Consider the following 22871-nt stretch of genomic DNA (forward strand, 5'->3'; position numbering starts at 1 on the left):
ATGTAGTTTAACTTTTAATATTTGTAGCATTTAGTACTTAAATTTTACTATTGCAATTCTTCAATTCATGTAATTTATGCAAACTATTGCTAAATTTCATTTTTTTTAATTATGGCACATGAGTTGCAATGTGTTATCACCTACATTGAGAGAGTTGGTTGTTTACAATCAGTTTTTATACCTAAGTGATGAATTAAATTTGATGAATATTGGAAATGATTTTGAATTACCATTATAATGAATCGATAATACATGGATTACAATTCGGTATTGTATTCGTGTACGTAATTTTCAACTTGCTATTTGAACATATGCCGACTCTTTTATTACAAAACTCCTACACAACATTTTTAGATCTTTAAAACTCTCTTTGGAAGATCTCTTGGATGGTTCTACAAGATTCAAAGCAAATATTACGGAAAAATGTTCCTAACCTCTAATAGCAGCCTCTTATCTTTAAAACTTTTTTTGCAGGAAAAAAAACTACCTTGAGGAGTAAAATATTTAGAGTAAAACTTGCTTAAAGGTGCTCACTCATTCTAAATTCATCTATGCAGGTATGATTTGAGTGAATCATGCCCATGTGCCAAATCACAGAGAACACTGCTGCACTACATGTCATGATGGAGAGTAACAAACTACAGAGGAGGGGTTAGGTGAGTTTTAAGCGTAACTCTTCTCCCATTATTCCTCAAGCCCTTACTTCAAAAATGCAAATGTGAGTCTAAAGCTTGAAGAATATAAGTAAAATAAAAAATGTCCTCAAAAACCATTATTTATGTACTACATGTAACAAACCTACTAGAGAGAATGTGAATGTTCAAATAAAATTATCTTTGCCTGTTTTAGTAATGAAATAAGCATTGATGGTGATGATGCTTTTCCCTAAAAAAGTTATCTATTTGCTCTTTCATCAAAAGGGTTTATTAATTTTTGAATGCACGTCATATTTTCAAGGGAAAATGAACTAATAAAAACCTTTGTCCCTATGATATCCCTTACTTAGCTGTTAAAAATATCAATGCCGCAATTCCAAGCACCACCACAAATTACTGGACCTGGGACACTACAAGTGATAACAAACTGAGTTACAGAAGAAAACCACACCATGGGTAATGAAAATCATAACTTCCCAAAAAAGAACAATGATCACTCCCCAGGTTTATTATCCCAACTGAAGGTTTTTGCTCATCCACTTCCCTATTATCAGTTTTCAACAATTCAACGATCATTGGTCACCCTGCATTACTATTCTATACATCAAACTGAACTATTGCATCAATCTTAAGATTGTCTGAGGTGGGAATCCATGCACTGGCCTTTCAATGTGGGTAAAAGTAAGCACCCCATCTCTCCAAAACAATATTCTGAGTGAGTTCTCATCTAAAAACATTTCAACTGCAGTTCAACAGATAGCCCAACCAATTTCCGAGCACCACAAGCTGACTGGGTGGGAATAGAATAAACGAAACAGGGAGAGCACAATTCATAGAAGGGAGTGTTAATTTGCAAAGACCGCCAAAGAAAGGAGTGGTAATTTTTTTTTTACTTGTTCCAAACCCTGCAAGGCAGCCTTCATTGCAGAAGATGCATGGCCTTCCTTTGATGACTGTTGTTCCTCCTGAAAAGACATCAAGGGAGGGGGCAACAAGATTCCTCCTATGGGTGAGCATCACAAATGATTTCTCACCTATGCAAATATGTTTGCATGTCAATGAGGAGGAATCAACAGACTGAAATTCTAAAAAAAAAACCTTGCCTATTAATTTTAAAGGAATCAGATATGAACATTTTTGAACTGAAAATTTCCACCCAATATTATGCTGTTGACATCTTAAAACTAACAAGATTCCCTAGTAAAACAATCTCAAAAGGAGATCCAATACATACTAATTCAACACATCTTTACAATGTGATCATAGAGCATCTCTGAACAAGAAATCAAGAGTGTCAGCTTTATAAATGCAGAGCCATACTTTTCTTTATTGTCCCCCTGCATTTTTTTGTTTTTATGTTACAGTATCTCATTACTCCAAAGGAAAGGTTGATAGCCAGATATTCATGCCATTCCAAAGGGCAAACATGGTTATCAATTCCTTAATCAATTAAATTACAGGTTAATGAGCCATTTTGAGGACTAGTATCACCAGGACTGCAATGACTTTTTTTGCTTTAAATGACAAAGGAGTTAAGTAACAAATTTCAAAACATCCAAAATTAAAGCTGCCAATTTGAAGAACCTACTTTGGATATCGAGGCTATGAAAAGCTTAGACTACATTCTCATACCTCAACAAATGAAGCTCGCTTATATGATTCCTGATGTTGCGAGACAGCAGGTGACACAGAATCAGAAGTCACACCACTCTCAGGGGTTGTTTGTTCAGAAATTGCCCTTGCACTGCCAGCCATCACTGGTAACCTGGTCAGAGAGAGAAGCAAACATCATATGATTGATCCAATAAATTAGAAATTCCAAACAAAATAGCAATACATTTATGAAATGGCTATTCTATTGGTGCAAACTTCAAAACTATTATAATACAATCAATAGGCTTCATATATTTACGAAAAGGGAAATCAAAACACTGCATAAAACCTGCTATTCAGGACAATATCAGTAGAATGGTGATACATATATGACTCTTAAATAGGAATCCCACAAGAAGTAAGCTATCAAAACAGGAGTGGAAAGAGGAGCGACATTACTAATTAATTCTAGAAGTATCAGGAATATATAAATATTGTCAGTAAGAGGATGCACACAACAGAAATTATGTCCCCCACATGCAAAGCATTAGATATACAGTTTGCATTAAGAGCATGCTACTCCAACTCATAAGCTAGAAATCCTTATTACTGCCCAAAAGAATAAATTTATTAACCCATCAATAGAAAAGCTGATAACCTGAAGAAATATAAGAGCACATTTAGTAAGTGAAACCCATACCTGTTTCTCCTAGGAGGAATATTCCTGTTTCGTACACAAAAATACAAAGCAAAATCAAAGGTCACAGTCATCTTTACATGTAGGTATACAACTTCAACAAGGGAACAGTCACATTTGATTAATGCCTGATCCATAAAATTCAAGAAAATTGAAAAGCTAAGCTATACATTTTTCAAACGCTCAAAAGCCTATTTTCTCAAGCTAATGTAGGTAGTAGATATGGCATATAAATTCTAACCATATTACGGACTGATAATGACAGCATGGAAGCACAGTTATAGCAAATCCATGGAATTAAATCCTACCTTAGGTTGTCCGGCTTCCGTGGGGTCTGAACTTGGGGCACTTTCCGTCTTGGACTTAACACAAAAGGGGAAATAAAGTAGCAAAATTTAACAATCTACCACTCACAATATATAACACAATTATCAATTTTATTCATTAACATTAAAATTGGGTGGTTTTGGGATATCAAGAAGGGATAAGTAAGTAATCTACCCCTTTTCAGTTAAGTCACTCAAAAAAAATATTTAAATATGATCATGCTCAGTTTTCTTTCTCCCACAATATAACTGAAATTTGAAAGGGATGGCATAATTTAAAATATTTTAAAAAGAATGAAAATTTTAAAACAGATATTTATGGATTAATTTATTTTTATAAAGAATTTAAGAGTGATTTTAAAGCAAGCAACAAAGTTCTGAGACTACATCTTTTAAGTCAGAACCTTTATATAGCAACCACAAAAATTTAATATTGAATCGTAAAAAAAAATTGATAAATTTTTACGTTTAGTTTAGGATTCAAAAACTATTATGTCATTACAAGAGGGGGCATACCTTTTACGCCCACAACATTTTCTCAAATCATCAAAAGACTATGATAATATGGCAAATTAAATTTTCATTAAGTTTCACATTTTATTGGGGTGCTTATGAATAAAATAAGATAATCAGCCAAAAACAAAAAGGGAACTGCATAAAACAAAGTGATAACTGTAATTATAAACTTAAGCCACATAGTGAAAGTGTCCATTTCGCCAAGAACAAATGCCATATTCGGTTGCAGTTATCAACATAATTCAAACTATAGGAGTGAAATACACATATGACATGAGTCAACTTGGATGAATGAAAGAGCTGATGAGAATTTGAAGCATTGCAAAACTGGCACTTAAAAGACACAGATGTTTTCCTGAATAGATGAATTATTCAAGATTAAGTTGTCACTGAAAAGTTTCAATTACTGATTGTTTCACAACAAAATCTTGCTTACTTAGGTGTGTCTTGTATGACGTTATAATGGGCTCCCTTACTCTTCAAAATTTCACTTTTACAATCAAGAAAAAACCTGCTAAATCTTCTAAATTAATATCGTAAAATGAAGAAGAATGCATAATACATTACAGAAAAACATGAATTGGCCCTGGTTCCTTGGTTATTCCAATATTTGTCAACGAATACATGTATGTTTCACCAAAAATTGATATGAATATGGCCAGAATAACACTTTTAAAAAAACAATCAAATCATATCCACCATTTTTTTCAATTGAATTCAGTAAACAATACCAAATAAAGTATGTCCTAAAACTTGACATTAATTTAAGAATAATCAACAAAATTAATTCCCATACTTTCATGGTCAATCAATCAATTTCAAATGATTGGTTTCCACATAAACATTCAAAAATCTCAAAAATTGCCTGTTAAATTTTATTATTAATTCTAATCTATTTTGTCACATAAAAATCAATATGTGGAAATCATATGCACCCAAAAATAGTGAAGGCATGACACCACTATTTTTTCACATGCATTCAATGCTATAAAGATTCATAATAATCAATACCATAAATTTGCTGTAATTATAATTTACTTAGGCTCATATTAAAATTTAGCTCTCTGTAATTAATGATGCCTGGTACAGATGAGGAATCATTTCAACAGAGTATTGCTTTTAGCTAAGTAAAATATAGTCCCCCCAAAAAATATAAATAATTCACCCGAGTAAGAGCTCCGGGTGAGAATAATAAATATTAAGTCATTCTCCAACATTTATTGGTCAAGAGATGGAGCTTTGCTTCTGTTTCACTAAACACCAGAGTAGAGGGATGAAGTGGAAGGGGGCAAACAGAAATAGGGCAAGCAAGTAAACAAGTGAGGCAGATGAAATACAATACACATAAAAGAATTTTTGGCACAAATTAAGAAATACACCTTGATGGTCAAATATTTGGTTTCATGTATTGGACAAACCTAGGGTTTAGGGGAGATTAAAACCTCTGATCCCTGAGTTATTACTGATAGATATGTAGCTTCATGGTCAGAATATCTGCACTGAAAATGCAATGCCTAGGTTCTATCCCAAGAGTAGCCAAAGTTCTTTTTGCTTAGAATCAATATTCTTCTACCCACCCAATCTTCTTTCCTTCCTTTTTATGTATTAGCCTGAAGTCGAAGAACATGTAATAAATTATTATATGTTCTTCGTATGTATTTGTCATATATAAAATATAATATATTATTGCCTTCAAAGTTCATCAGGAACAACAGAAAGCATTCTCTTTGGCAAAAAATACATTTGAATTTATACTAATTATTACAAGAAACACACCTTTAGTTTGGACATTAATCACATAAATTCAATACACAACACTTCCTGGTGAATCTATATTTCCATCACACGTATTCAATAGGATCGGCAGATGTAACTTAAATTCAAGCAGTTAGTTAAGGCCAAATTAATAATTCTTTTCCACCATGTGACATCAAAGCATATCGTTTTGGAAGCAGGTTTCATGAACTTTGAGTGTGGTAAGAAGCTCATAGAAAAAGCTTACCATTAGTCACAGGTTAATTAAAAATAGCAATTTTCCACAAAAATAAAATTTAATGCGACCGGTTTCAATGTTACTACATCATCATCAGGTCTGATGATGATGTAGTAACATTGAAACCGGTCGCATTAAATTTTATTTTTGTGGAAAATTGCTATTTTTAATTAATCATGATATTCCACCATATCACGCCTGAAACGTCTCTTTTTATTAGTCACAGGATTCATATTTTTTAAAGAACACAGTAATAAACTCAAAGGTTGGTATGATAGGTTAGGTTAGAGCTTACCCAATACTAGCCCCTTTATATACTATAAAAATGCATACATTAACAAGGTATTGGGGGGGGGCAGTTCTTTCCCTGTGCTGCCTATGGTTGGCCAGGGAGTTATGGCAACTGAAAAATTACACAGATTGTGTTAAGTTGAGGGTACCCAAAGACTTCACCCAGAATCAAGCCTGGGCCCGCTACTCAGTATCCCAGCAATCTACCGAATGCACTACTACACCCTTTATATTAATTGCATTTTCATGACTTTCCACACTTAAAAAAAAAACAGGAATGGCTGGCCTCCAAATTGTTGCCCATTATCACACCCTTTTAAGGCAAGGAGTCAATTTAATTTCATTCATTTTACTTTCATTCCTAAATTCCACATCACAGTTCTGAATAATCATTTTACTCAAACAATTCAGCTTTTTGACAGATTTAATTCTTAAACGACTGAATTTAAATACAGATCATTTCACTCTACTGTCCATTGCAGATGCTTAAGACTAAGACATACACACAAACGTGGAAGCACACGTTTATATTTTCACATAATTACCCCAATGACAGTTCAATAGATATTACTTTCATGTAAACAGAGTAATTCACACATGAACAACTACTTTTTTATTACTTCTAGTATCGATTTCATCTATCCTTCAATTTGGGACTGTCTGTAGCGCAAAAGATAAACATATGTCATATGCCTATTATAATAAATATATGTAATTCACATGATTTTGGGCATGTAGTTTTACTCTTAGCATTATTATTCAAATGAAAAAAGGACTACATCTCATATGAAAATTGCTGAGTTATTGCAAATAAACCTTGGAGAACGTATTTACCAAATGACAATAATAATGCTTTGGCTTTATTTTGGCAAAATTTAGACTGGCAGTCCCTTCTTCCATCTAACCCCCAGCCATATAATGACAAATTAACAGGTTAAAAAAAAAATAATTGTACTCATCATTTTTAAATTCAATGTTATATGAATAACAGGAATTTCACATAAAAACTTTTATGTGCTGAAATAAATTTCAAAACAGAAATGGAACTTTTTCTAAGCCAAATATTTAGAAGATTGGAATTCTTTCTTCAATGAAAATGCTCTAATCTATAATCATCAGTCCCCCATTCAAATATTCAAGATCTATTTCATTTATTTATTATTATTATTATTATTATACTTCATTATTTTATGATGGTTAAATATAAGACATGTCATATAAAAAACAAAAAATGTATGCACACATGATTATAATAAAAAATAAATTGTTACAGCTTGTCATACCTTGATGAAAAATACTAATTTAGGTCATTAAAAACAACTCTTGCTTAAAAAACATTTTAACCTAGATTTAAACATCTGGTATGAGTTGCTATATTTTATGCCTGCTGGTAAATGGTTATAAATTTTAATGCCAGCATAAAGGTGTCCATTTTGAAACAAAGAAGTAGAATGCTGTTTTACCTTCTTTCTTTGTCTGGTTGCATAAGGATGGATACTCTCCATTTTTTTTTAATATACATATTTTCTTGAACATTCACAGATGCACGATATTTGTTCAAACATGTTACTGGTAAGATTTAAAGATTTATATAAAAAGAGGTCTACATGATTCTCTTTTTGGAATTTCGGCCATACATCTAATAACCCTTTTTTGTATGATGAATACTTTGATAACACCCATAGCAGAGCCCCAAAAGATAATTCCATAACACACTCAAGATAGGAAATTACCAAAGTAGGCTATTTTTAAAACTTCATCATCTAAAACCTTTGCTAGGTTTCCTAGGGCATAGGAAATTCTGGAAAGTTGACTGCATAAGTGCCGAATATGTTCATTACAGTTTAAGCTTTCATCAATTATTAAACCTAAAAAGTTGGCACTGCTAACTTTCTTCAGAAGATTATTAGATTACCTTTTATGTAAAGATGCATTTCAGGGTTTTCTTTTTTTTTATTGTACATAATTTCATTTTTTCAAACATTTTTGTAAGCACATTTTTATGTACCAGTATCCTAAGAGTTGTTCATGGGAACCACTCTTATGAGACTGAAAACATGTGATACCCCCCCTTGTGCTTCTGGGCGAAAGTTTAAATTGTAAAAAATAGATTCTAATCATTTTCAGAGTCACGAAAAGTTGTCATTACTCTAAAACATGGCAAATAACTTACTTTTAATGCTTCCAACAAAAATTAAAGAATATAAAAAGAATTTTCATCATTTTTAGGGTTTCTTAAAATGTTCTTAATTCCATTAAAACACTGGAAAACCCCCTATTAATGCTTCTGGATAAAATATTTAAGAGCATAGAAAGATTTCAGTCATTTTCAGAGTTTCGTAAAATGTTCATACTTCCTTGAAAATGCGAATGCTTCCAGACGAAAATTTGACGTGTAAAAACTAGATTATGGTCAATTCCAGAGTGTTGAAAAGGATAATTATTTCCATTAAATCGACCAATCCACTGATGTCGATGATCAGTGCAGTAAATCATTTTGGAAAGGAGGAGAATCTTGAAGGACATTGCAAATTCACTTGAATTATTCGATAAGGACTTGGGAAAACTATGCCAAGCAACTAATGCAGTTATTGCAAGCCTTTGTGGAGTCTTAAGACCACCATCAGAGGGAAGATGACCATTTGCCTCAACTCTTTACAATAAGGTAAGTCTGCTAACATCATTAATACTAGAAATAGGACCATTCAATGTAGTCACAAATCTTAATTTTAACTGGTATTCTACCACTGATGATGATGATGAAAGAATTCAATCCCCAATTAGAATGACCAAGAATCATATGTTATTTTCTTTTATTCTACGTATTCATGGATTTATCTGAAAAATTTAGTAAACATCAAAAGAATAATAATGATAATGTAGAATTAGATCTGATTCCACTAATTCAAAGTTGGAAAAAAATTGTAGATATTTAAAAAATTGGACTTAGTCACTACACCAAAATAATAAGAGTTCTTGAAGTAAATTTCTGTACTAAAATAGTACTGTTTCTTGGGAAACAAATGTTTGTGGACTGAAACTTTTTACAAAAGAAAAACCATATGTATTATGAGTAAGCATATGGAAATTGTTACGCTTTACCATAGTAAAAACAACAATTATACTTCTACTCAAACAACAAAACATTTCACAGCGATTATAAAAAATGCATTATGCTTATAAGGTGAATAATGAGCAAGAAATATTTGCTATGGCATGCACAATGATTTTTACTGGTTTCTAATGGTTTATATACCATTATCAAAACAGACTCTGTGCCAATAACTCTCTTAAGCACAGAATAATTTTTTTAATAACCTTTTAAAAATCCACATTCACTATAAAACTTGCAACAAATGACTGCCTCAAAAACAATAATCCTAATTATACTTATATCGGCAAAGACAAGAAGGCAAAGATGTGTGAACACTGCCATTCATACCAATATTGCATGTTACATATAATACACACAGAACTAATTTACTCCTACATACTTCAATGTACAGAAGCTCATATTACAAAAACACCAATACCCTAGGAGATATGTGAATCACAAATTTCAAATAGAAACAAAAGGCTATTATTCAATTGCAGATGTGTTGATTTAAAGTGATGGTGATGATTCTTTGGGCCTGAACAGCTTTCTTGAAAAAAAAATACTTCTAATTATGCCCACAATTTAAAATAATACTTACGGAGTAGGCTCAGGTCTTCTCCTTACACTGCTAGGGTAGCTGAAGCATTGAGTTAAAGAGAAACAAATGTTAAGAGATGAAAAGAAAAGAAGAAAAGATCAGATTTGAGCAAGAAAATTGTCAGATAAATAAGAAAATTTTAATATCAGAATTGTAGCGACAAGTTCAAGCAAAGCAACGCTTACCTCTGTGTTAGTCTAGTTGTGGTTGTGTTTCCAAATTTCCTTAGGCTGGCATAAGAAGAATCATAAGAGGCATTAAATTCTGCAGCATTTGGATTAAGAGAATCAAATTCAAGAAAGAAACACTAATGATAGGTACACACTCATATTCTGGGAAATGCTGGGGCTTTTTTTCAAACAAACACCATGTAAATAACCTCATTTCACCTAATTGTCAAATATACAAGAAATTACTTGAAACACAGAATGTTTCCCTTCTGAAAATGATGAAACCAAATTTTTTTTTGAAAGAAAACAGAAAGAAAGTAGTAGAAGATTGCAAGTATTCATAACATCCTTCCATTCAAATAATTGAAACAGCAGCGATCTCAATTATAATAACATTAGCCATTAGCTGTTTCTTAAAAAAATTGCACTTATTGATTAACACATTCTCGTTCATTTCAAACAAAAAGCAACATGCAATTTAATTTGGTTTGGACTGGTGTTTATTTAAATCAACGCAGTTAAAACCTCAAAGTTATATTTCTGAGCCTCAAAAAGTAATCAAATCAATATATAAATACTTACAAGTGAATCAGTACACCCTGATAGATCCAGTACCATGAAACCGTTTAGTAAAAAAAAACTTTATTTGCTCTTTCCTTAGGTCTATTAATTGTTAGAAAAGCATGAATAGATACTAGGTGTGCATTGCCAGAGGTGAAGAATGCTTTACAATGAACAGATGATAGCTGATATTTGACCTTAATTTAACAGAGGCCTCTAACTTCCACATGAGAAGTTGTAGATCAAAATTATCAACATGAGGACATTTTTATTTACCTTTATTGCATCTGATATTATTATTATTATTATTGCATTTTACCGGTTAAGGTAGATTTTAGATGGACACAGCCTAAAAATGTTAACAAAAATACATTTACCTGGCTCTCCTAATTAAAAGCACAACCTGAAATCATGCATTACAGTAAACCCCCTTTCAATATAACATACTTCCTTCCTCCTTTAATTCCATCCAACCTGCCTATCCTATCTTCATTTGCCCAACATTCTCCCCTCTATCACAGTCTTCAACATCCCATTGCCAATCAAAATGCCCTGAATCCATCTTTCCGGCCTCCTCTTGACTTATCCCAACAATCATCTGGCCTACCCAACCATACCCAGCACTTCCTCATTTGTTTTTCTTTAAGACTAATTCACCTTTTCCATCCTTCTCCACACCTAAATTTCGAAAGCCTCCAAATCTATATTTTTTTTTAAACATCAAAATCTACCTTAACGTATTTTCCTAATTTTAATTTTAAAAAAACCTTGATTTTACATCAAGGTTTACATTTTCAGAAAGCCCCCTCAAAATATAAATTTAAGGTTTCACTGTATTAATACTGGAAAGATGATGGCAGTTGTAAATGTGGTAACTGTTGCTCTTCAATTTCGTGTATATTAAAACCATATGTGCCATAGTTAAAGTATTTCACCAGTCTGAGACCATGCCATTGAGGATCTTTTTATTTTTACTGGTATCAATTCGTTCAAAAGAAAATTTACAAACATTCAATGCCAACGCCAACTTTAGGTTAAATTTGAGTTTTTAAAAAGAACAATACCTCTCAATACACTCATAATATGTAATTTCTTACCAATCCATACTGAGATAAAACTGATTAATCTCAAACATGTAATTATCAATTACAGTTATTTAATTAGTAAATTAAACTGATATTTCATAAAGACCTCCAACTTCCTCTCCATTTATATTTTAACCAGTGATATATACACAGTTACAACACGTTGTGGTCTTTTCATATCTCTAGAATAAACAGGTTGCTTGATGTTAATTTACAATCGATAAGTCTAAATTTCCCAATTACAGAAAGATACATAATTAGAGTTAAAGAAATTTCAAGTACAGAAAAATTTCCTTCTGTCAAGCCATTACAATATATTATGCAAAAAATAGGTAACTCATGCATTAATAAAATTCAAATTAATAAAACCCAAGTGGAAAATTAACACGAGAATTATTCTTTACAAAATAAATGGAAAAATACAATAAACTTTTCCAAAGTATTCTATATATAAAATGAAATGGATTCAAAAATAAAAAGAGACAAATCTCTGTCAGTGTGAACTAAAATTAACACAAACTGAGCAGAAAAAGCAGGAAATGGTAATCGCTGAAAAAATTGTGATCCATCAAGAAATAAGTTTAACCCAAACTTATTCCATTTTAAGCCCATTATGGTGGCATTAATTCATCTGTAAAGTAGTATTGTTTCCAAAAATTTCTGCTTGTAGCATTAATCAAACACAGAATTCGTTTTGGCCACCTGGGGCACAATGACAATCAAAGCACATAGTTCCCATGGTTAAGTGATTAGCCTCTGTACAATCTGTCTTTATCAAATCCCTGAGTGACTGCATATTTAATGCTAGTTTCCATGATGCTCTGAGATAAGGGAAGACCAGAATCCCAAACAGCTGTACACCACTTCACCTGAAAAACTCTGCTTTTGTGGTTGTTTTAAGGGGGTTTTTGAGACTGAAAAAATGCATTCGCAGTGTGTGTATATAGTATATCCACATTTATGGGATATATCCTCTAAAGAATACAATGAGAGGAAAAAAGAATACATTGGCTGAAGCACATTAATTGATAAGTGGAAATTTTGAGAAATTTGTTCAGAAGAAACAAATGCACAGTATGAGCACTGTCAATTATTTCATAATAATTCTAAAAATATCCTCCCTAAGATGAGGTATTTTTAGTCCACATTTATTGCATATTTCACGATTTGGTGGAAATTCACTTCCAGTCAGACATGAGTAGTAGTAGTTTCAGGGGAAGCGACCAACAGCTGAGGTCATTTGTGCCATACTGATGGATGGATGGAAAAGGAGTAAAGGCGGAGAGAAGCCCAGTATTGGCATTAGCCTACATGGAATGAAAGGTGCCAAGGGGTTTGCAGTTTAACGTTCCATCCGATGGATGACATACTTACTCAAAGTGCTCTCCACAAAGCACTTTAAGTAAGGGTTCAGGAAACCAGTGAAAAATATCTGATGCCTCTGGGATTCAAACCCGGATCCTCTGGGTGAGAAGCCAGTACATTAGTCACCGCACCATCCCGATCCCCAGTCATGCATGATATTAGGCTATTGGGGTAAGAGACAGTTCTCCAGTTGGAGACATATTCAACTCGCAGAGGTTCGAGTTATGGAATTCAGTGAGGTTTTAAAATCGTCAGTCAAAAATTTTTTAAATGAAAAAAAGGATTCATAAATGAACGCAAAGTTATTGGCTTCAATTGGATTATGCAGTTGAAAGAAAGTAATCATTTACATAGTTTGAAAGTGGCAAGTATGAATTGACTACAGTTCCTAAAAAACTATATTCAATTATAAGATTAAAAACTGATCACTAAAAATACAATCTGCAAGTATCCACTTAATTTTAATTAACTATTTATATTTTTCATTGTGATGGACCAATAATAAAAAAGGTAGGTGTAATGCCAGTTTGCATTTAAAAACCAATAAAATGGTCATTCGCCAATTAAGGAGTTATTACTCCTTGCCAAGAATTCTCACCAAGAAAAATCTCACTTCACAGTTTGTGAAATCTAGACCTTGAATTTTCAGTTGAAAGTTTCTTTCACCTATTATTAAAATAGAAAGAAAGACTCGTACTTTTCCACAGATTGTGGAAAAGTACGAGTCTTGTGAGATCTCGAGTATTGTGAAATTAAATCTATGGAAAAGTACGAGTCTTTCTTTCTATTTTAATAATGGATATTAATTACTTCCACGAAGTGAAGCCTGAAACAATAGAATATTTTCTTTCACCTATTTATTATTTTCAAACAAAAAACATAATTAAAGATTTAGGGATCATAAACTGTGAAGTGAGATTTTGCTTGGTGCTTGTCTAGATTTTTGCATGAGGCAAAACATTTAATTCCCAGGATCTTTCCATTAGCAATATTTGCAAAGGTTTAACTTCTCGATTAGTTAATGATCATTTTAATGGTTTTGGATACAAAATGTTATTACACCTACTTTATTATTAGTCTATCACCATTTTGTGGAGTGATAAAGTTTTGCTCACATTTAACCATTACTTTGAAGAGTAAACATCATTTATTTAATGAGATGTGCTAGAAGATTGAGTGAAAATGATAAACTAAAAAAATATGAATGTGGTGCATAAGTAACTGCATCTAATCATGCATTGAAAAACTTGAGTGTAATGAATGCAACATTCTCATTCATGATGCTCTTGTTAAAAGTAAGCCACCACCACTTTGTCAAAGGATATATGCAATGATCATAAGTGCAAATACCTGCTAGCTCGGCTTCGTGTCCTCTCTTCAGAGGTAGGAGTAGTGATTGACGATGATGTGGAGGGTGTTGATGGCGAAGTTGCTTCGGCAGACAATCCTCCATCAATAATAGAAATCTGCGATTGTCTCACGAATGTTCCATGGTTTTCCTTGCACTAAAATGAAGTTATAACATTATGAGCACAAATTAAAGGTTGTGTTGATGAGATACCTCAAAAAAAGGAAAACCTTCTACCAATAAACATGAATACAAAAAGGGCAGTAGATTTATGAGTTAGTTTCATAGTAATTTGAAAATGACTCAAAATATTTGAAGAAACTAATACCATTAAATCATTAAAATTATAGAGCATGAAAGTTAAAATTTTATTTCCTCTGGTGAATCAGCTGACCATTCTTTCCAGACTGTAATATCCGCCTGCATAATTTTTCCTGTAACGCATGCCCAGTGTTGGGCTTTGCATAAAATGGATATGTTATTTCCAAGGATCTTCCAGGGAGCATTCTTTATGTATGGTTCTCACTCCTGTCCTGACAATTGTTCACTAATTTCTCCATGGGAAGACAGCACAATAGAAGTTGGTAAAATAAGTGGAGTAATCATTGGTTTATAATACATTTAGGTACCATAAATGTATGCACGGATATGAGAAACTTTTCTATGAGAAGTAAATTTATTATTAAACAACGTTATGCCCACCTGATGCGGAGTACAGTCGCCAGAAAATCCCATGCTTATGAAAAAAAAACACTAACATAAACCTAAGTACTGACAGTGGATAGCAAATAAAAGTATGGCTCCACAAATTAAGGAACCACTGGTAGAGTAAATGTGATTTATATTTTATAATGGTTCTCAAAAATAATTCATATTAGCATTAAAATTGAAATTTGATTAACACTTCAGATGTGACCCATAAGACTTAACACACATTCACCTTCCTACCTGAAAAAACATTCCTTGGTAAAATAGAAGCAGGATGCCCTTAAGTAAATTATGGCTTTTCTCTGGCTTCAGACTCATGAACCTAATTAGCTACTGTTTGGTACAGAAAGAGTTTCTAATGGATATGAATGTTTTGTGCCATACCTTTACCTAGCAATGGAGTGAATTATAAATTAACATAACAATCCTGAATAGTTTTTAAACACAAGTTAAATGTATGAAATTAATATTACACTTCATAATCAAATGGTAATTTTTTGTTCTAACATTACAAAACAGGAATGGTGGACATGGTACTTACTTGGCAAAGTATGATACAAAGGAAGACACTTATTTTAATGTGTTAACAGGAGAGACACTATGAATGTTCATACAACCGAGTTATGGACTGTCCTACATAATATAGACACCTTGTCTGTCATATACATTTGTGGAAAGTCTACCACCATTTCACATTCTTGCATGAGTTTCAATAAACCACATAGATATTTATTCTACCATACAGAATGCCATAACTTAATGTTTGACTGCGTAAGAAGCTCATATAAAAATCCACAGTACTGTAGGAATCAGTCTTTTCTTTCATTAACATACAATATAAGTACTCATAAAAATTAAATCATCAACAACAGCTTGTCTTTCATAGAGTGACCTTTGAGAGATGACCCAAAGATCCTCATCCCAAATGCAAGCAATTATTAAAATTGAAAATCTATTATAAATCTTCAATGGTATTTTATTATTCATTTTTTCATAACCTTGAACTACAATTATTAATTAAAAATTGAAAATTTTCCACAAAATAAAATTGAATGCGACCGGTTTCAACGTAACTACATCATCATCAGATAACAGTCATCACTCCAAGTCCAGTTTATATGCTGAAAAGCAAGAAAGCCATAATATACAAGTGATTCCAAACCCCTAATCACCAGTTTTTACCCTTTGTGCATTGATACCATGCACTAAACAAGGACTAAAACACCCCTACTTCACCCGCTTTCTCCATGGCCCTGGAAGTATGGCACCGCTCCGTGGCACACACCCCCAATGGGAAATCCCCCTCCATCCAGCTACGACGTTCTCTCCAGACTTTGAAGATCTTTGCACCTGTTTAGTTTGTCTTCCTCACCCCCTTCCCCTCCCCCACTACATACATAGTTACCCATGCTGTCTTCCACCTTTCCTCCCTCTTCTCCACTACCCTACCCTTACTTACTTTTCAGCATATATATTGGACTTGGAGTGATGACTGTTACCTGATGATGCTGTAGTTGCATTGAAACCGGTCGGACTAAATTTTATTTTGTGGAAAATTTGTATTTTTTAATTAATAATTGTAGTTCAAGGTTATGAAACAATGAATAATAAAATACCATTGAAGATTTATAATAGATTTTCAATTTTGATAATTGCTTGCATTTGGGATGAGGATCTTTGGGTCATCTCTCAAAGGTCACTCTATGAAAGACAAGCTGTTGTTGATGATTTAATTTTTAAGAGTACTTATGTTGTATGTTAATGAAAGAAAAGACTGATTCCCACAGTACTGTGGATTTTTATATGAGCTTCTTACACGGTCGCATTAAATTTTATTTTGTGGGGAAATTGCCAATTTTTAATCAATCATGACATCCACCATATTACTCCTGAAACATCTATTTTCATCATGAACTACAATTAAAATGAACACTATTTCACCTAACATGCACTTTATACCAAAAATGAGAGAGTTCACTTCTTTCGCTTTGTATATATACAAATTATGAATAGAAAAACTAACAATTTTGGTATTCAATTGCCTTCCAATTATTCCAATGATCAATTAGGACCAAAATTATATTAAATATTCCAATTTTACAAAGTTGTCACTAACTCATTTAAGCAAATCCCTAGACTGTAACATCCCATGGTATGCTTGCATTGCCATCACACCATTATCAAAATTTGATGATTTTGAAAATTAATTTGTTCATTGAAATTATTAACTTGATGTTAATAATCAATAACTTCAATTGACCATTAAATTATACATTTCTGGGGTTAGCTATAACTGTTAAAATATAATCAAAATTTCACTTCTCCTATTGTTAACATTATAAGAAGAATGAAAAAAATTACTTATGTCCTCTTTTTCTTCAGGCCAAGGTACTCATGAATGTTGCTCCATTGTTCAATGATTTCAAAAAAGCAAAATGGCTTAGCAATCTTTGGTTATGAAGGATCTCAGGTTTTCCCGGCGTATGGTATTCAAGAAGTTCTCTCGGGTTTCCCACCGGGTCAGGTTGCAGTACACCGACGTTTCGAAGGCAGAGTCAGCCTTCGAAACGTCGGTGTACTGCAACCTGACCCGGTGGGAAACCCGAGAGAACTTCTTGAATCTTTGGTTACTTCATCAGATGCCAAGAACCTCTTCCAATCACACTTAGGTTGCATGTCTTTACCAGTGAACTTGGTTATGCTTATACTAAAACTGAGATCAATTTAGAGTACACTTCTAGCACTCTTTTCACAATATGTTTATCAATATTAACTTTCAGCTACACTCAAAAGAGACCTTGACGTATTCTCTGATTGATTTTCAGTCTCTTATAGCCCTTTAGGTTAAGTTGTCATGCAGTTATTATTCCCTTTCAGGACTAAGAGAAGAAATTCTTTCTCCACTTCCAAGATTTCCATCAACACAGACAATTTTGGTACAATGGTTATGTTCTTATTGCACAAGCTTTCCGTCAAGGATGGTTTTGAGAGGCCAAATTTAGGTATCTACCAGCATGAGCTTTCTATCCGCACACCAATTGGCTGAAAATTCTATTTTGATTTTCTCTGAATACCTATATCCAGGAAAGGAATATTGTCGACTCCTTCAGCATCTTTGGTGAACATTATGGCTAATAATCATGCTGAACAAGAGACAAGTGCTCGTACCCAGGTAAAGTGAACAATAACAATGAAGTTTCTTTTTAAGGAGACTTGTAATATAATTAAGCAGAATCCAAGTGGAGTTCATTAAAAGAATATCAAAAGGGAATTGTAATTTATCGAACATTGTGATTGTAAATCATCTACTCACTTTGGGACAGCTATAGTATGAGGTTAAGGTCCTTTACTGGCAACAGTGAAATTCTGTCACCCTATTTCCATACATTTTAAGTTTCTTGACTTGTATTAACTTATTTTGTCATATATTGATAGTTTTGTAAGATAACATCACAACAACATCAAACATGTCCATACAAACACAAAATCTCATCCATAGTGCTCAAAAGGTAACTATATATTCTAATCTTCTAATTTTTATGCATCAAATTACTTCACAAATATGTCCAGAGATACAAAGGTACATACCTCAAAATATTGCTTGTTCATGACAGTTCCATTGTTTTTTCCTTTTGGCTCATCCAGAATTACACCAATCCATTTCCCACTAGCAAACAAAGTGGTTCCAACATATGCAACAACACCCTGAACCTCCTTCCCACCCACTTCCACGCGCTGGCCAATTCGAACTGCCTTTTCTGCCATGCTTCACCAAACACTCTGTACACGGAATTATATTAAGAAACACAATACGAGTCATAATTTAAAGAAAAGGTGAAATAATTTTTATTTAGAATTACTGAAACAACTGAATCTCACAGACATTAACACATTGTAAGAAGGTCAATTTTTATTATCATTGACCTTCAGGATGAACAATGAGGTTTAGAAGTCAATTTTTATTAGCATGCTATACCATTTTTTTTAAATAGTCACTTTGAACAATTAACGGCTTGCAATTTTCATAGTTAATTACGTTAAACCATGACAAAAATACTGATATATATTTTACAATGAGAAAACAATTGCAGTGGCAGCAATATGGAAGTGTATCAGGCACAAAAACTCATCTTTACAGGTGGATGACTTCATACTCGTAAGTGTAATTTCCAATTATAAAAAAATAGCATATAGTAGTAGCACACTGGATCAAAATATGCACTAGTGCAATGATTTTCAGTTTATGAGTAAAAGAACCTGATTTATCACTCACAATTACTTTCTAGGCATTTTGTATTTTAATATATTGTCTTTTGATATCCATCAACAAACACCTATGAATTTGCACTCCATTTACAGAAGACACCCAGTGCTACATCATTGGTCATTAACACAACTTTAACATTAACTCCTATTAGCACAACTTCTTTGATAAATTTTACAAATTGGAAATTACTCTTAGCATATTTTCAAAAAATTTAAATACTGTTTATATTTGTTGGTCTCAAACTAAATTTGGAATTAAGCAAGCTTAAGTATGTAGAGGTCATTCAAGTTAATGCACAAGCAATTCAAGCTCAAAGCACACACAGTGTGTATCATATATCCATTTTAGGAACCATCACGTATAAAAAATTCATCCATGTGGACAAATGTTCATTCATGGATGTTAAGAGTTGAATCTCAATAGTATCATACCTTAAATATTACATAGATATCATGTATAACCACATTGCATATACAATGGATGCACCTGTCCTGCTTGAGTATATTTATCAATAGGCAAAATTTCTGGCAATCCTCATTTTAGGTTTGCAATCAGTGAAACTAACTATTCTCAAATTGACCTTTGCGAAATATGAATTCTTCTTAGACTGGTGATAACTAAAAATATTGATTTTAGAGAAATTCATGGAGAGTTTCAGGGAAAAAGAGAGCTCTCTCATTACACCAATCTGTGAAGTGCCATTAGGGAATAATTTGGCCAAAATTTCAGAATTTAAAAAAAGGGAGGATTAGAGATTTTGTTCCTTAAAAACATTACTGCCTTGCGCTTTTCCAAAATTTGATGATCGATTTAAACAACTGTATTCATCTAAAGAAGGGACATGAAATGGTCAACAAGACTAACCAAGTGGGGATGCAGAAATGATGAAAGTCATTCAAATGATTACACCTCTATTAAAATATTTAAAAAATTAAACTCTCCAACTCAAACCTAATTTTTTGCTTGGTCATTTAAATTATACTTGAATTTCATCCTTATTCCTGAAAGAAACTGCAGTTCAGATAACTTAAATACAATAAAGAGAGAGCATTCTTGAATAGTTTCTATTATTTCCCTAATCGTTTCTTAGAAATGGAAATTTTAATTTTGGCCTTCCATAAATTTTAGCATATATTGTAAATTTTTAAAATACCATGATTTGCTTCAACACGCTGTCCCCCAAAAACCCTTCCTTCCTTCTCAATTAGAGATACCAACATTTTTTTTTAAATTGAAGATTGTGGTACTTAATTTTTGTACACACAACAAATTTAAGGATTATTAACTATTCAAAACGCCCATTTTCTTAAAAGAATTCATAATTGGACAACTGGTGGTGAACTGACATATTGGTAGTGGCTATCTGACTTGGGATAGAAATTGTCCAGGGCAGAAGTTTTTATAATATTAATGTTTATCGCGGGAAAATCCAATTCAATGCATACAAATAAGCAGAGAATAATGAAATAAACACATTCATGTTAACTCATCAGTACTTGTTAACATAAAAACAATTACACATAGATATCCATTTATAAAATCTCATTTTGGTGCACAAACCGATGAGTCCAAAGCTTTATGTTAAAACAGGATAAAGTATCCAAATAAATTTCAACCATGAGTCCATTTTTTTGTAAGAGCAATTAGCCCTAATTATGGGAGAATTTATGTTTGTATTTATTATTTATATTTATGGCAGTATTATAAGAGAAATTTCTACCACAGTACTTGATGAAATACAAGTTAGTACTGTTAGCCTAGTAGGTAGAGCTGATTTTTATTTTCCAAATAGAGATGAATATATTATTGATGCCCAATATAAATAGGAAAGATTAAACAGCACCTAAATGAACAGGAATCAATTTCAAAAATATGCATGGATTCAATAAATGGAACTCCTAATCAGAAAAAAAACTAGCATAATAAGTTGTCATCTTGAGGAAATTGTGCAGTACCTGTACTCTCTCAATGTTCTTTTTCATGGGTTATACACTGAGGGTTCAATAGGAAGGCAATGCATGCAAGCACTATCCTTACAAGGAAAGAGCATGAGATTTTTAACATCACCACCACTGCAGGAACCAATCTGGAGGTTGATTTGGCAGGTAAAGTTACACATCACACAGTACTAAGTTATACAGAGCATGTGAAATCACAAATTAACCAAGTAGGGGAGTCAGTTCCTTCCTATGCATGCCTGTGGTTTCCCAGGAAGATCTAACACCCAAAAAATCACACAGCATGAACAAAGCTGAGGATTCCCAAGAGGCATCATCTGGAATCAAACCAGATCCCTTCATAAGTCGCTCAGGTCTCTTTCCCCTTGACTACCACATCCTATTTTAGCAATGTCTTTGGTACCCCTCAGGAATCTATAAATTAAGCCTACTATCCATCTTAGCACTATGTTGCCAATGTGAGTCTTAAATGACAAAGCATGACGAAAATGAACTCCCAAGATCCCCAACATAATTTGACCAAGGGAAAAATTCACCAACAATTGAATAGTTAGTGCGCTTTGGCTATTTTTTATGAGAAAGTGAAATTATGCTACATTTTTTTATAATCAGTTAATTGAACGTTTTGGCACCAATGTAATATTCCCTTATTTCAGGCGTAATTATTCAGAGTTTGAAATCATTTATATCAATATGTTTCAGTTATTGTGTCAATCCGAAATCTACCTTAGACGATAGACTACCATTAACTATATGAATAACAGCACAAAGCATCTACGAACCTATCTAGTTAACCCATTTCACCCATAATATGGAGACCTATATACTCCATACACCAAAAATGGTTGAATTAATGTTACAAATAAGACTTCGATTACCAACATCTTTGCTAATTCTTGATATGAAATTTAGCATTTTATCAGTTCAAAGAAATATATATAAATTAGCTCTCATGATAATCACAAAAACATGTTTATCGAAGTAAAAACCACAGCTATCCACCTGAAAGTCTATAAGAGAAAGGGAACAATACTACCCCTCAATCAATAACTATCATGAGTATATTGGCAGGTTATCATATCAATATTAATATCATTATAAATGACGGAAAAAAGATGTAACAAAACATAATTCAATAACATCTGCTTCAGGCAAGTCCCATTTGTAAATTTTTATCTTTTCAAAATCCAGACACTCCTTACACAAAACTAGTTTGAAAGGCGTTAGCGATCTTGAAAATATGTAATGGAAAGTTGCTATTTTCATTGTAGCTTCCATTGCTGTGGTGAATGTAAACATTTCTGTGAGTGCTGGATAAATGAAATTGAATAAAAGTCTAAACGAAAATAAAGAAATCTATGTTTGAAATAGAAGGTAAAATACTCGTCAGGAAATATTTTTCTAAAGTGGAATAATATGGTTTTGGAGAATTGAACTGCAAAACTATATAAACCACTAATCATAAGACAACCCTCGCATATTTAAGATTAGGTTTAAAATAATAAACTAAGAATTGTGACACTATTGGAGACAGTAAAAATATGTAATATGGTCATTTTCCACTAATTAATTATCAAATTCGTTCGAAATTAAGGTGGGCGATTTAAATTTATCATTACTTACAGTAATGCAATATACATTT

At 32.7% G+C, this 22871-nt stretch overlaps 1 protein-coding gene across 5 annotated transcripts in view; it reads right to left on the reverse strand.

Annotated features, from left to right (window-relative positions):
• The window catches only part of DCTN1-p150 (dynactin subunit 1), a 59858-nt gene that overhangs the window by 36445 nt on the left and 542 nt on the right, over positions 1 to 22871 (reverse strand). The window contains exons 2-9 of one of the 5 annotated variants that reach the window (XM_071585682.1): positions 18593 to 18784; positions 14299 to 14453; positions 9953 to 9997; positions 9768 to 9806; positions 3255 to 3308; positions 2950 to 2973; positions 2289 to 2421; positions 1550 to 1621 (exon numbers count right to left, since the gene is read on the reverse strand). In XM_071585682.1, coding sequence (XP_071441783.1) covers positions 1550 to 1621; positions 2289 to 2421; positions 2950 to 2973; positions 3255 to 3308; positions 9768 to 9806; positions 9953 to 9997; positions 14299 to 14453; positions 18593 to 18769 — 699 coding nt within the window. In that variant the 5' untranslated portion in view covers positions 18770 to 18784. The remainder of the gene's footprint in view (positions 1 to 1549; positions 1622 to 2288; positions 2422 to 2949; positions 2974 to 3254; positions 3309 to 9767; positions 9807 to 9952; positions 9998 to 14298; positions 14454 to 18592; positions 18785 to 22871) is intronic. The other 4 variants (XM_071585683.1, XM_071585684.1, XM_071585685.1 and 1 more) reach the window with 4 other exon arrangements.

This window comes from Hetaerina americana, unplaced genomic scaffold (genome assembly GCF_022747635.1).
Source record: "Hetaerina americana unplaced genomic scaffold, ioHetAmer1.1.p SCAF_2, whole genome shotgun sequence".
NCBI classification, from domain to species: domain Eukaryota; kingdom Metazoa; phylum Arthropoda; class Insecta; order Odonata; family Calopterygidae; genus Hetaerina; species Hetaerina americana.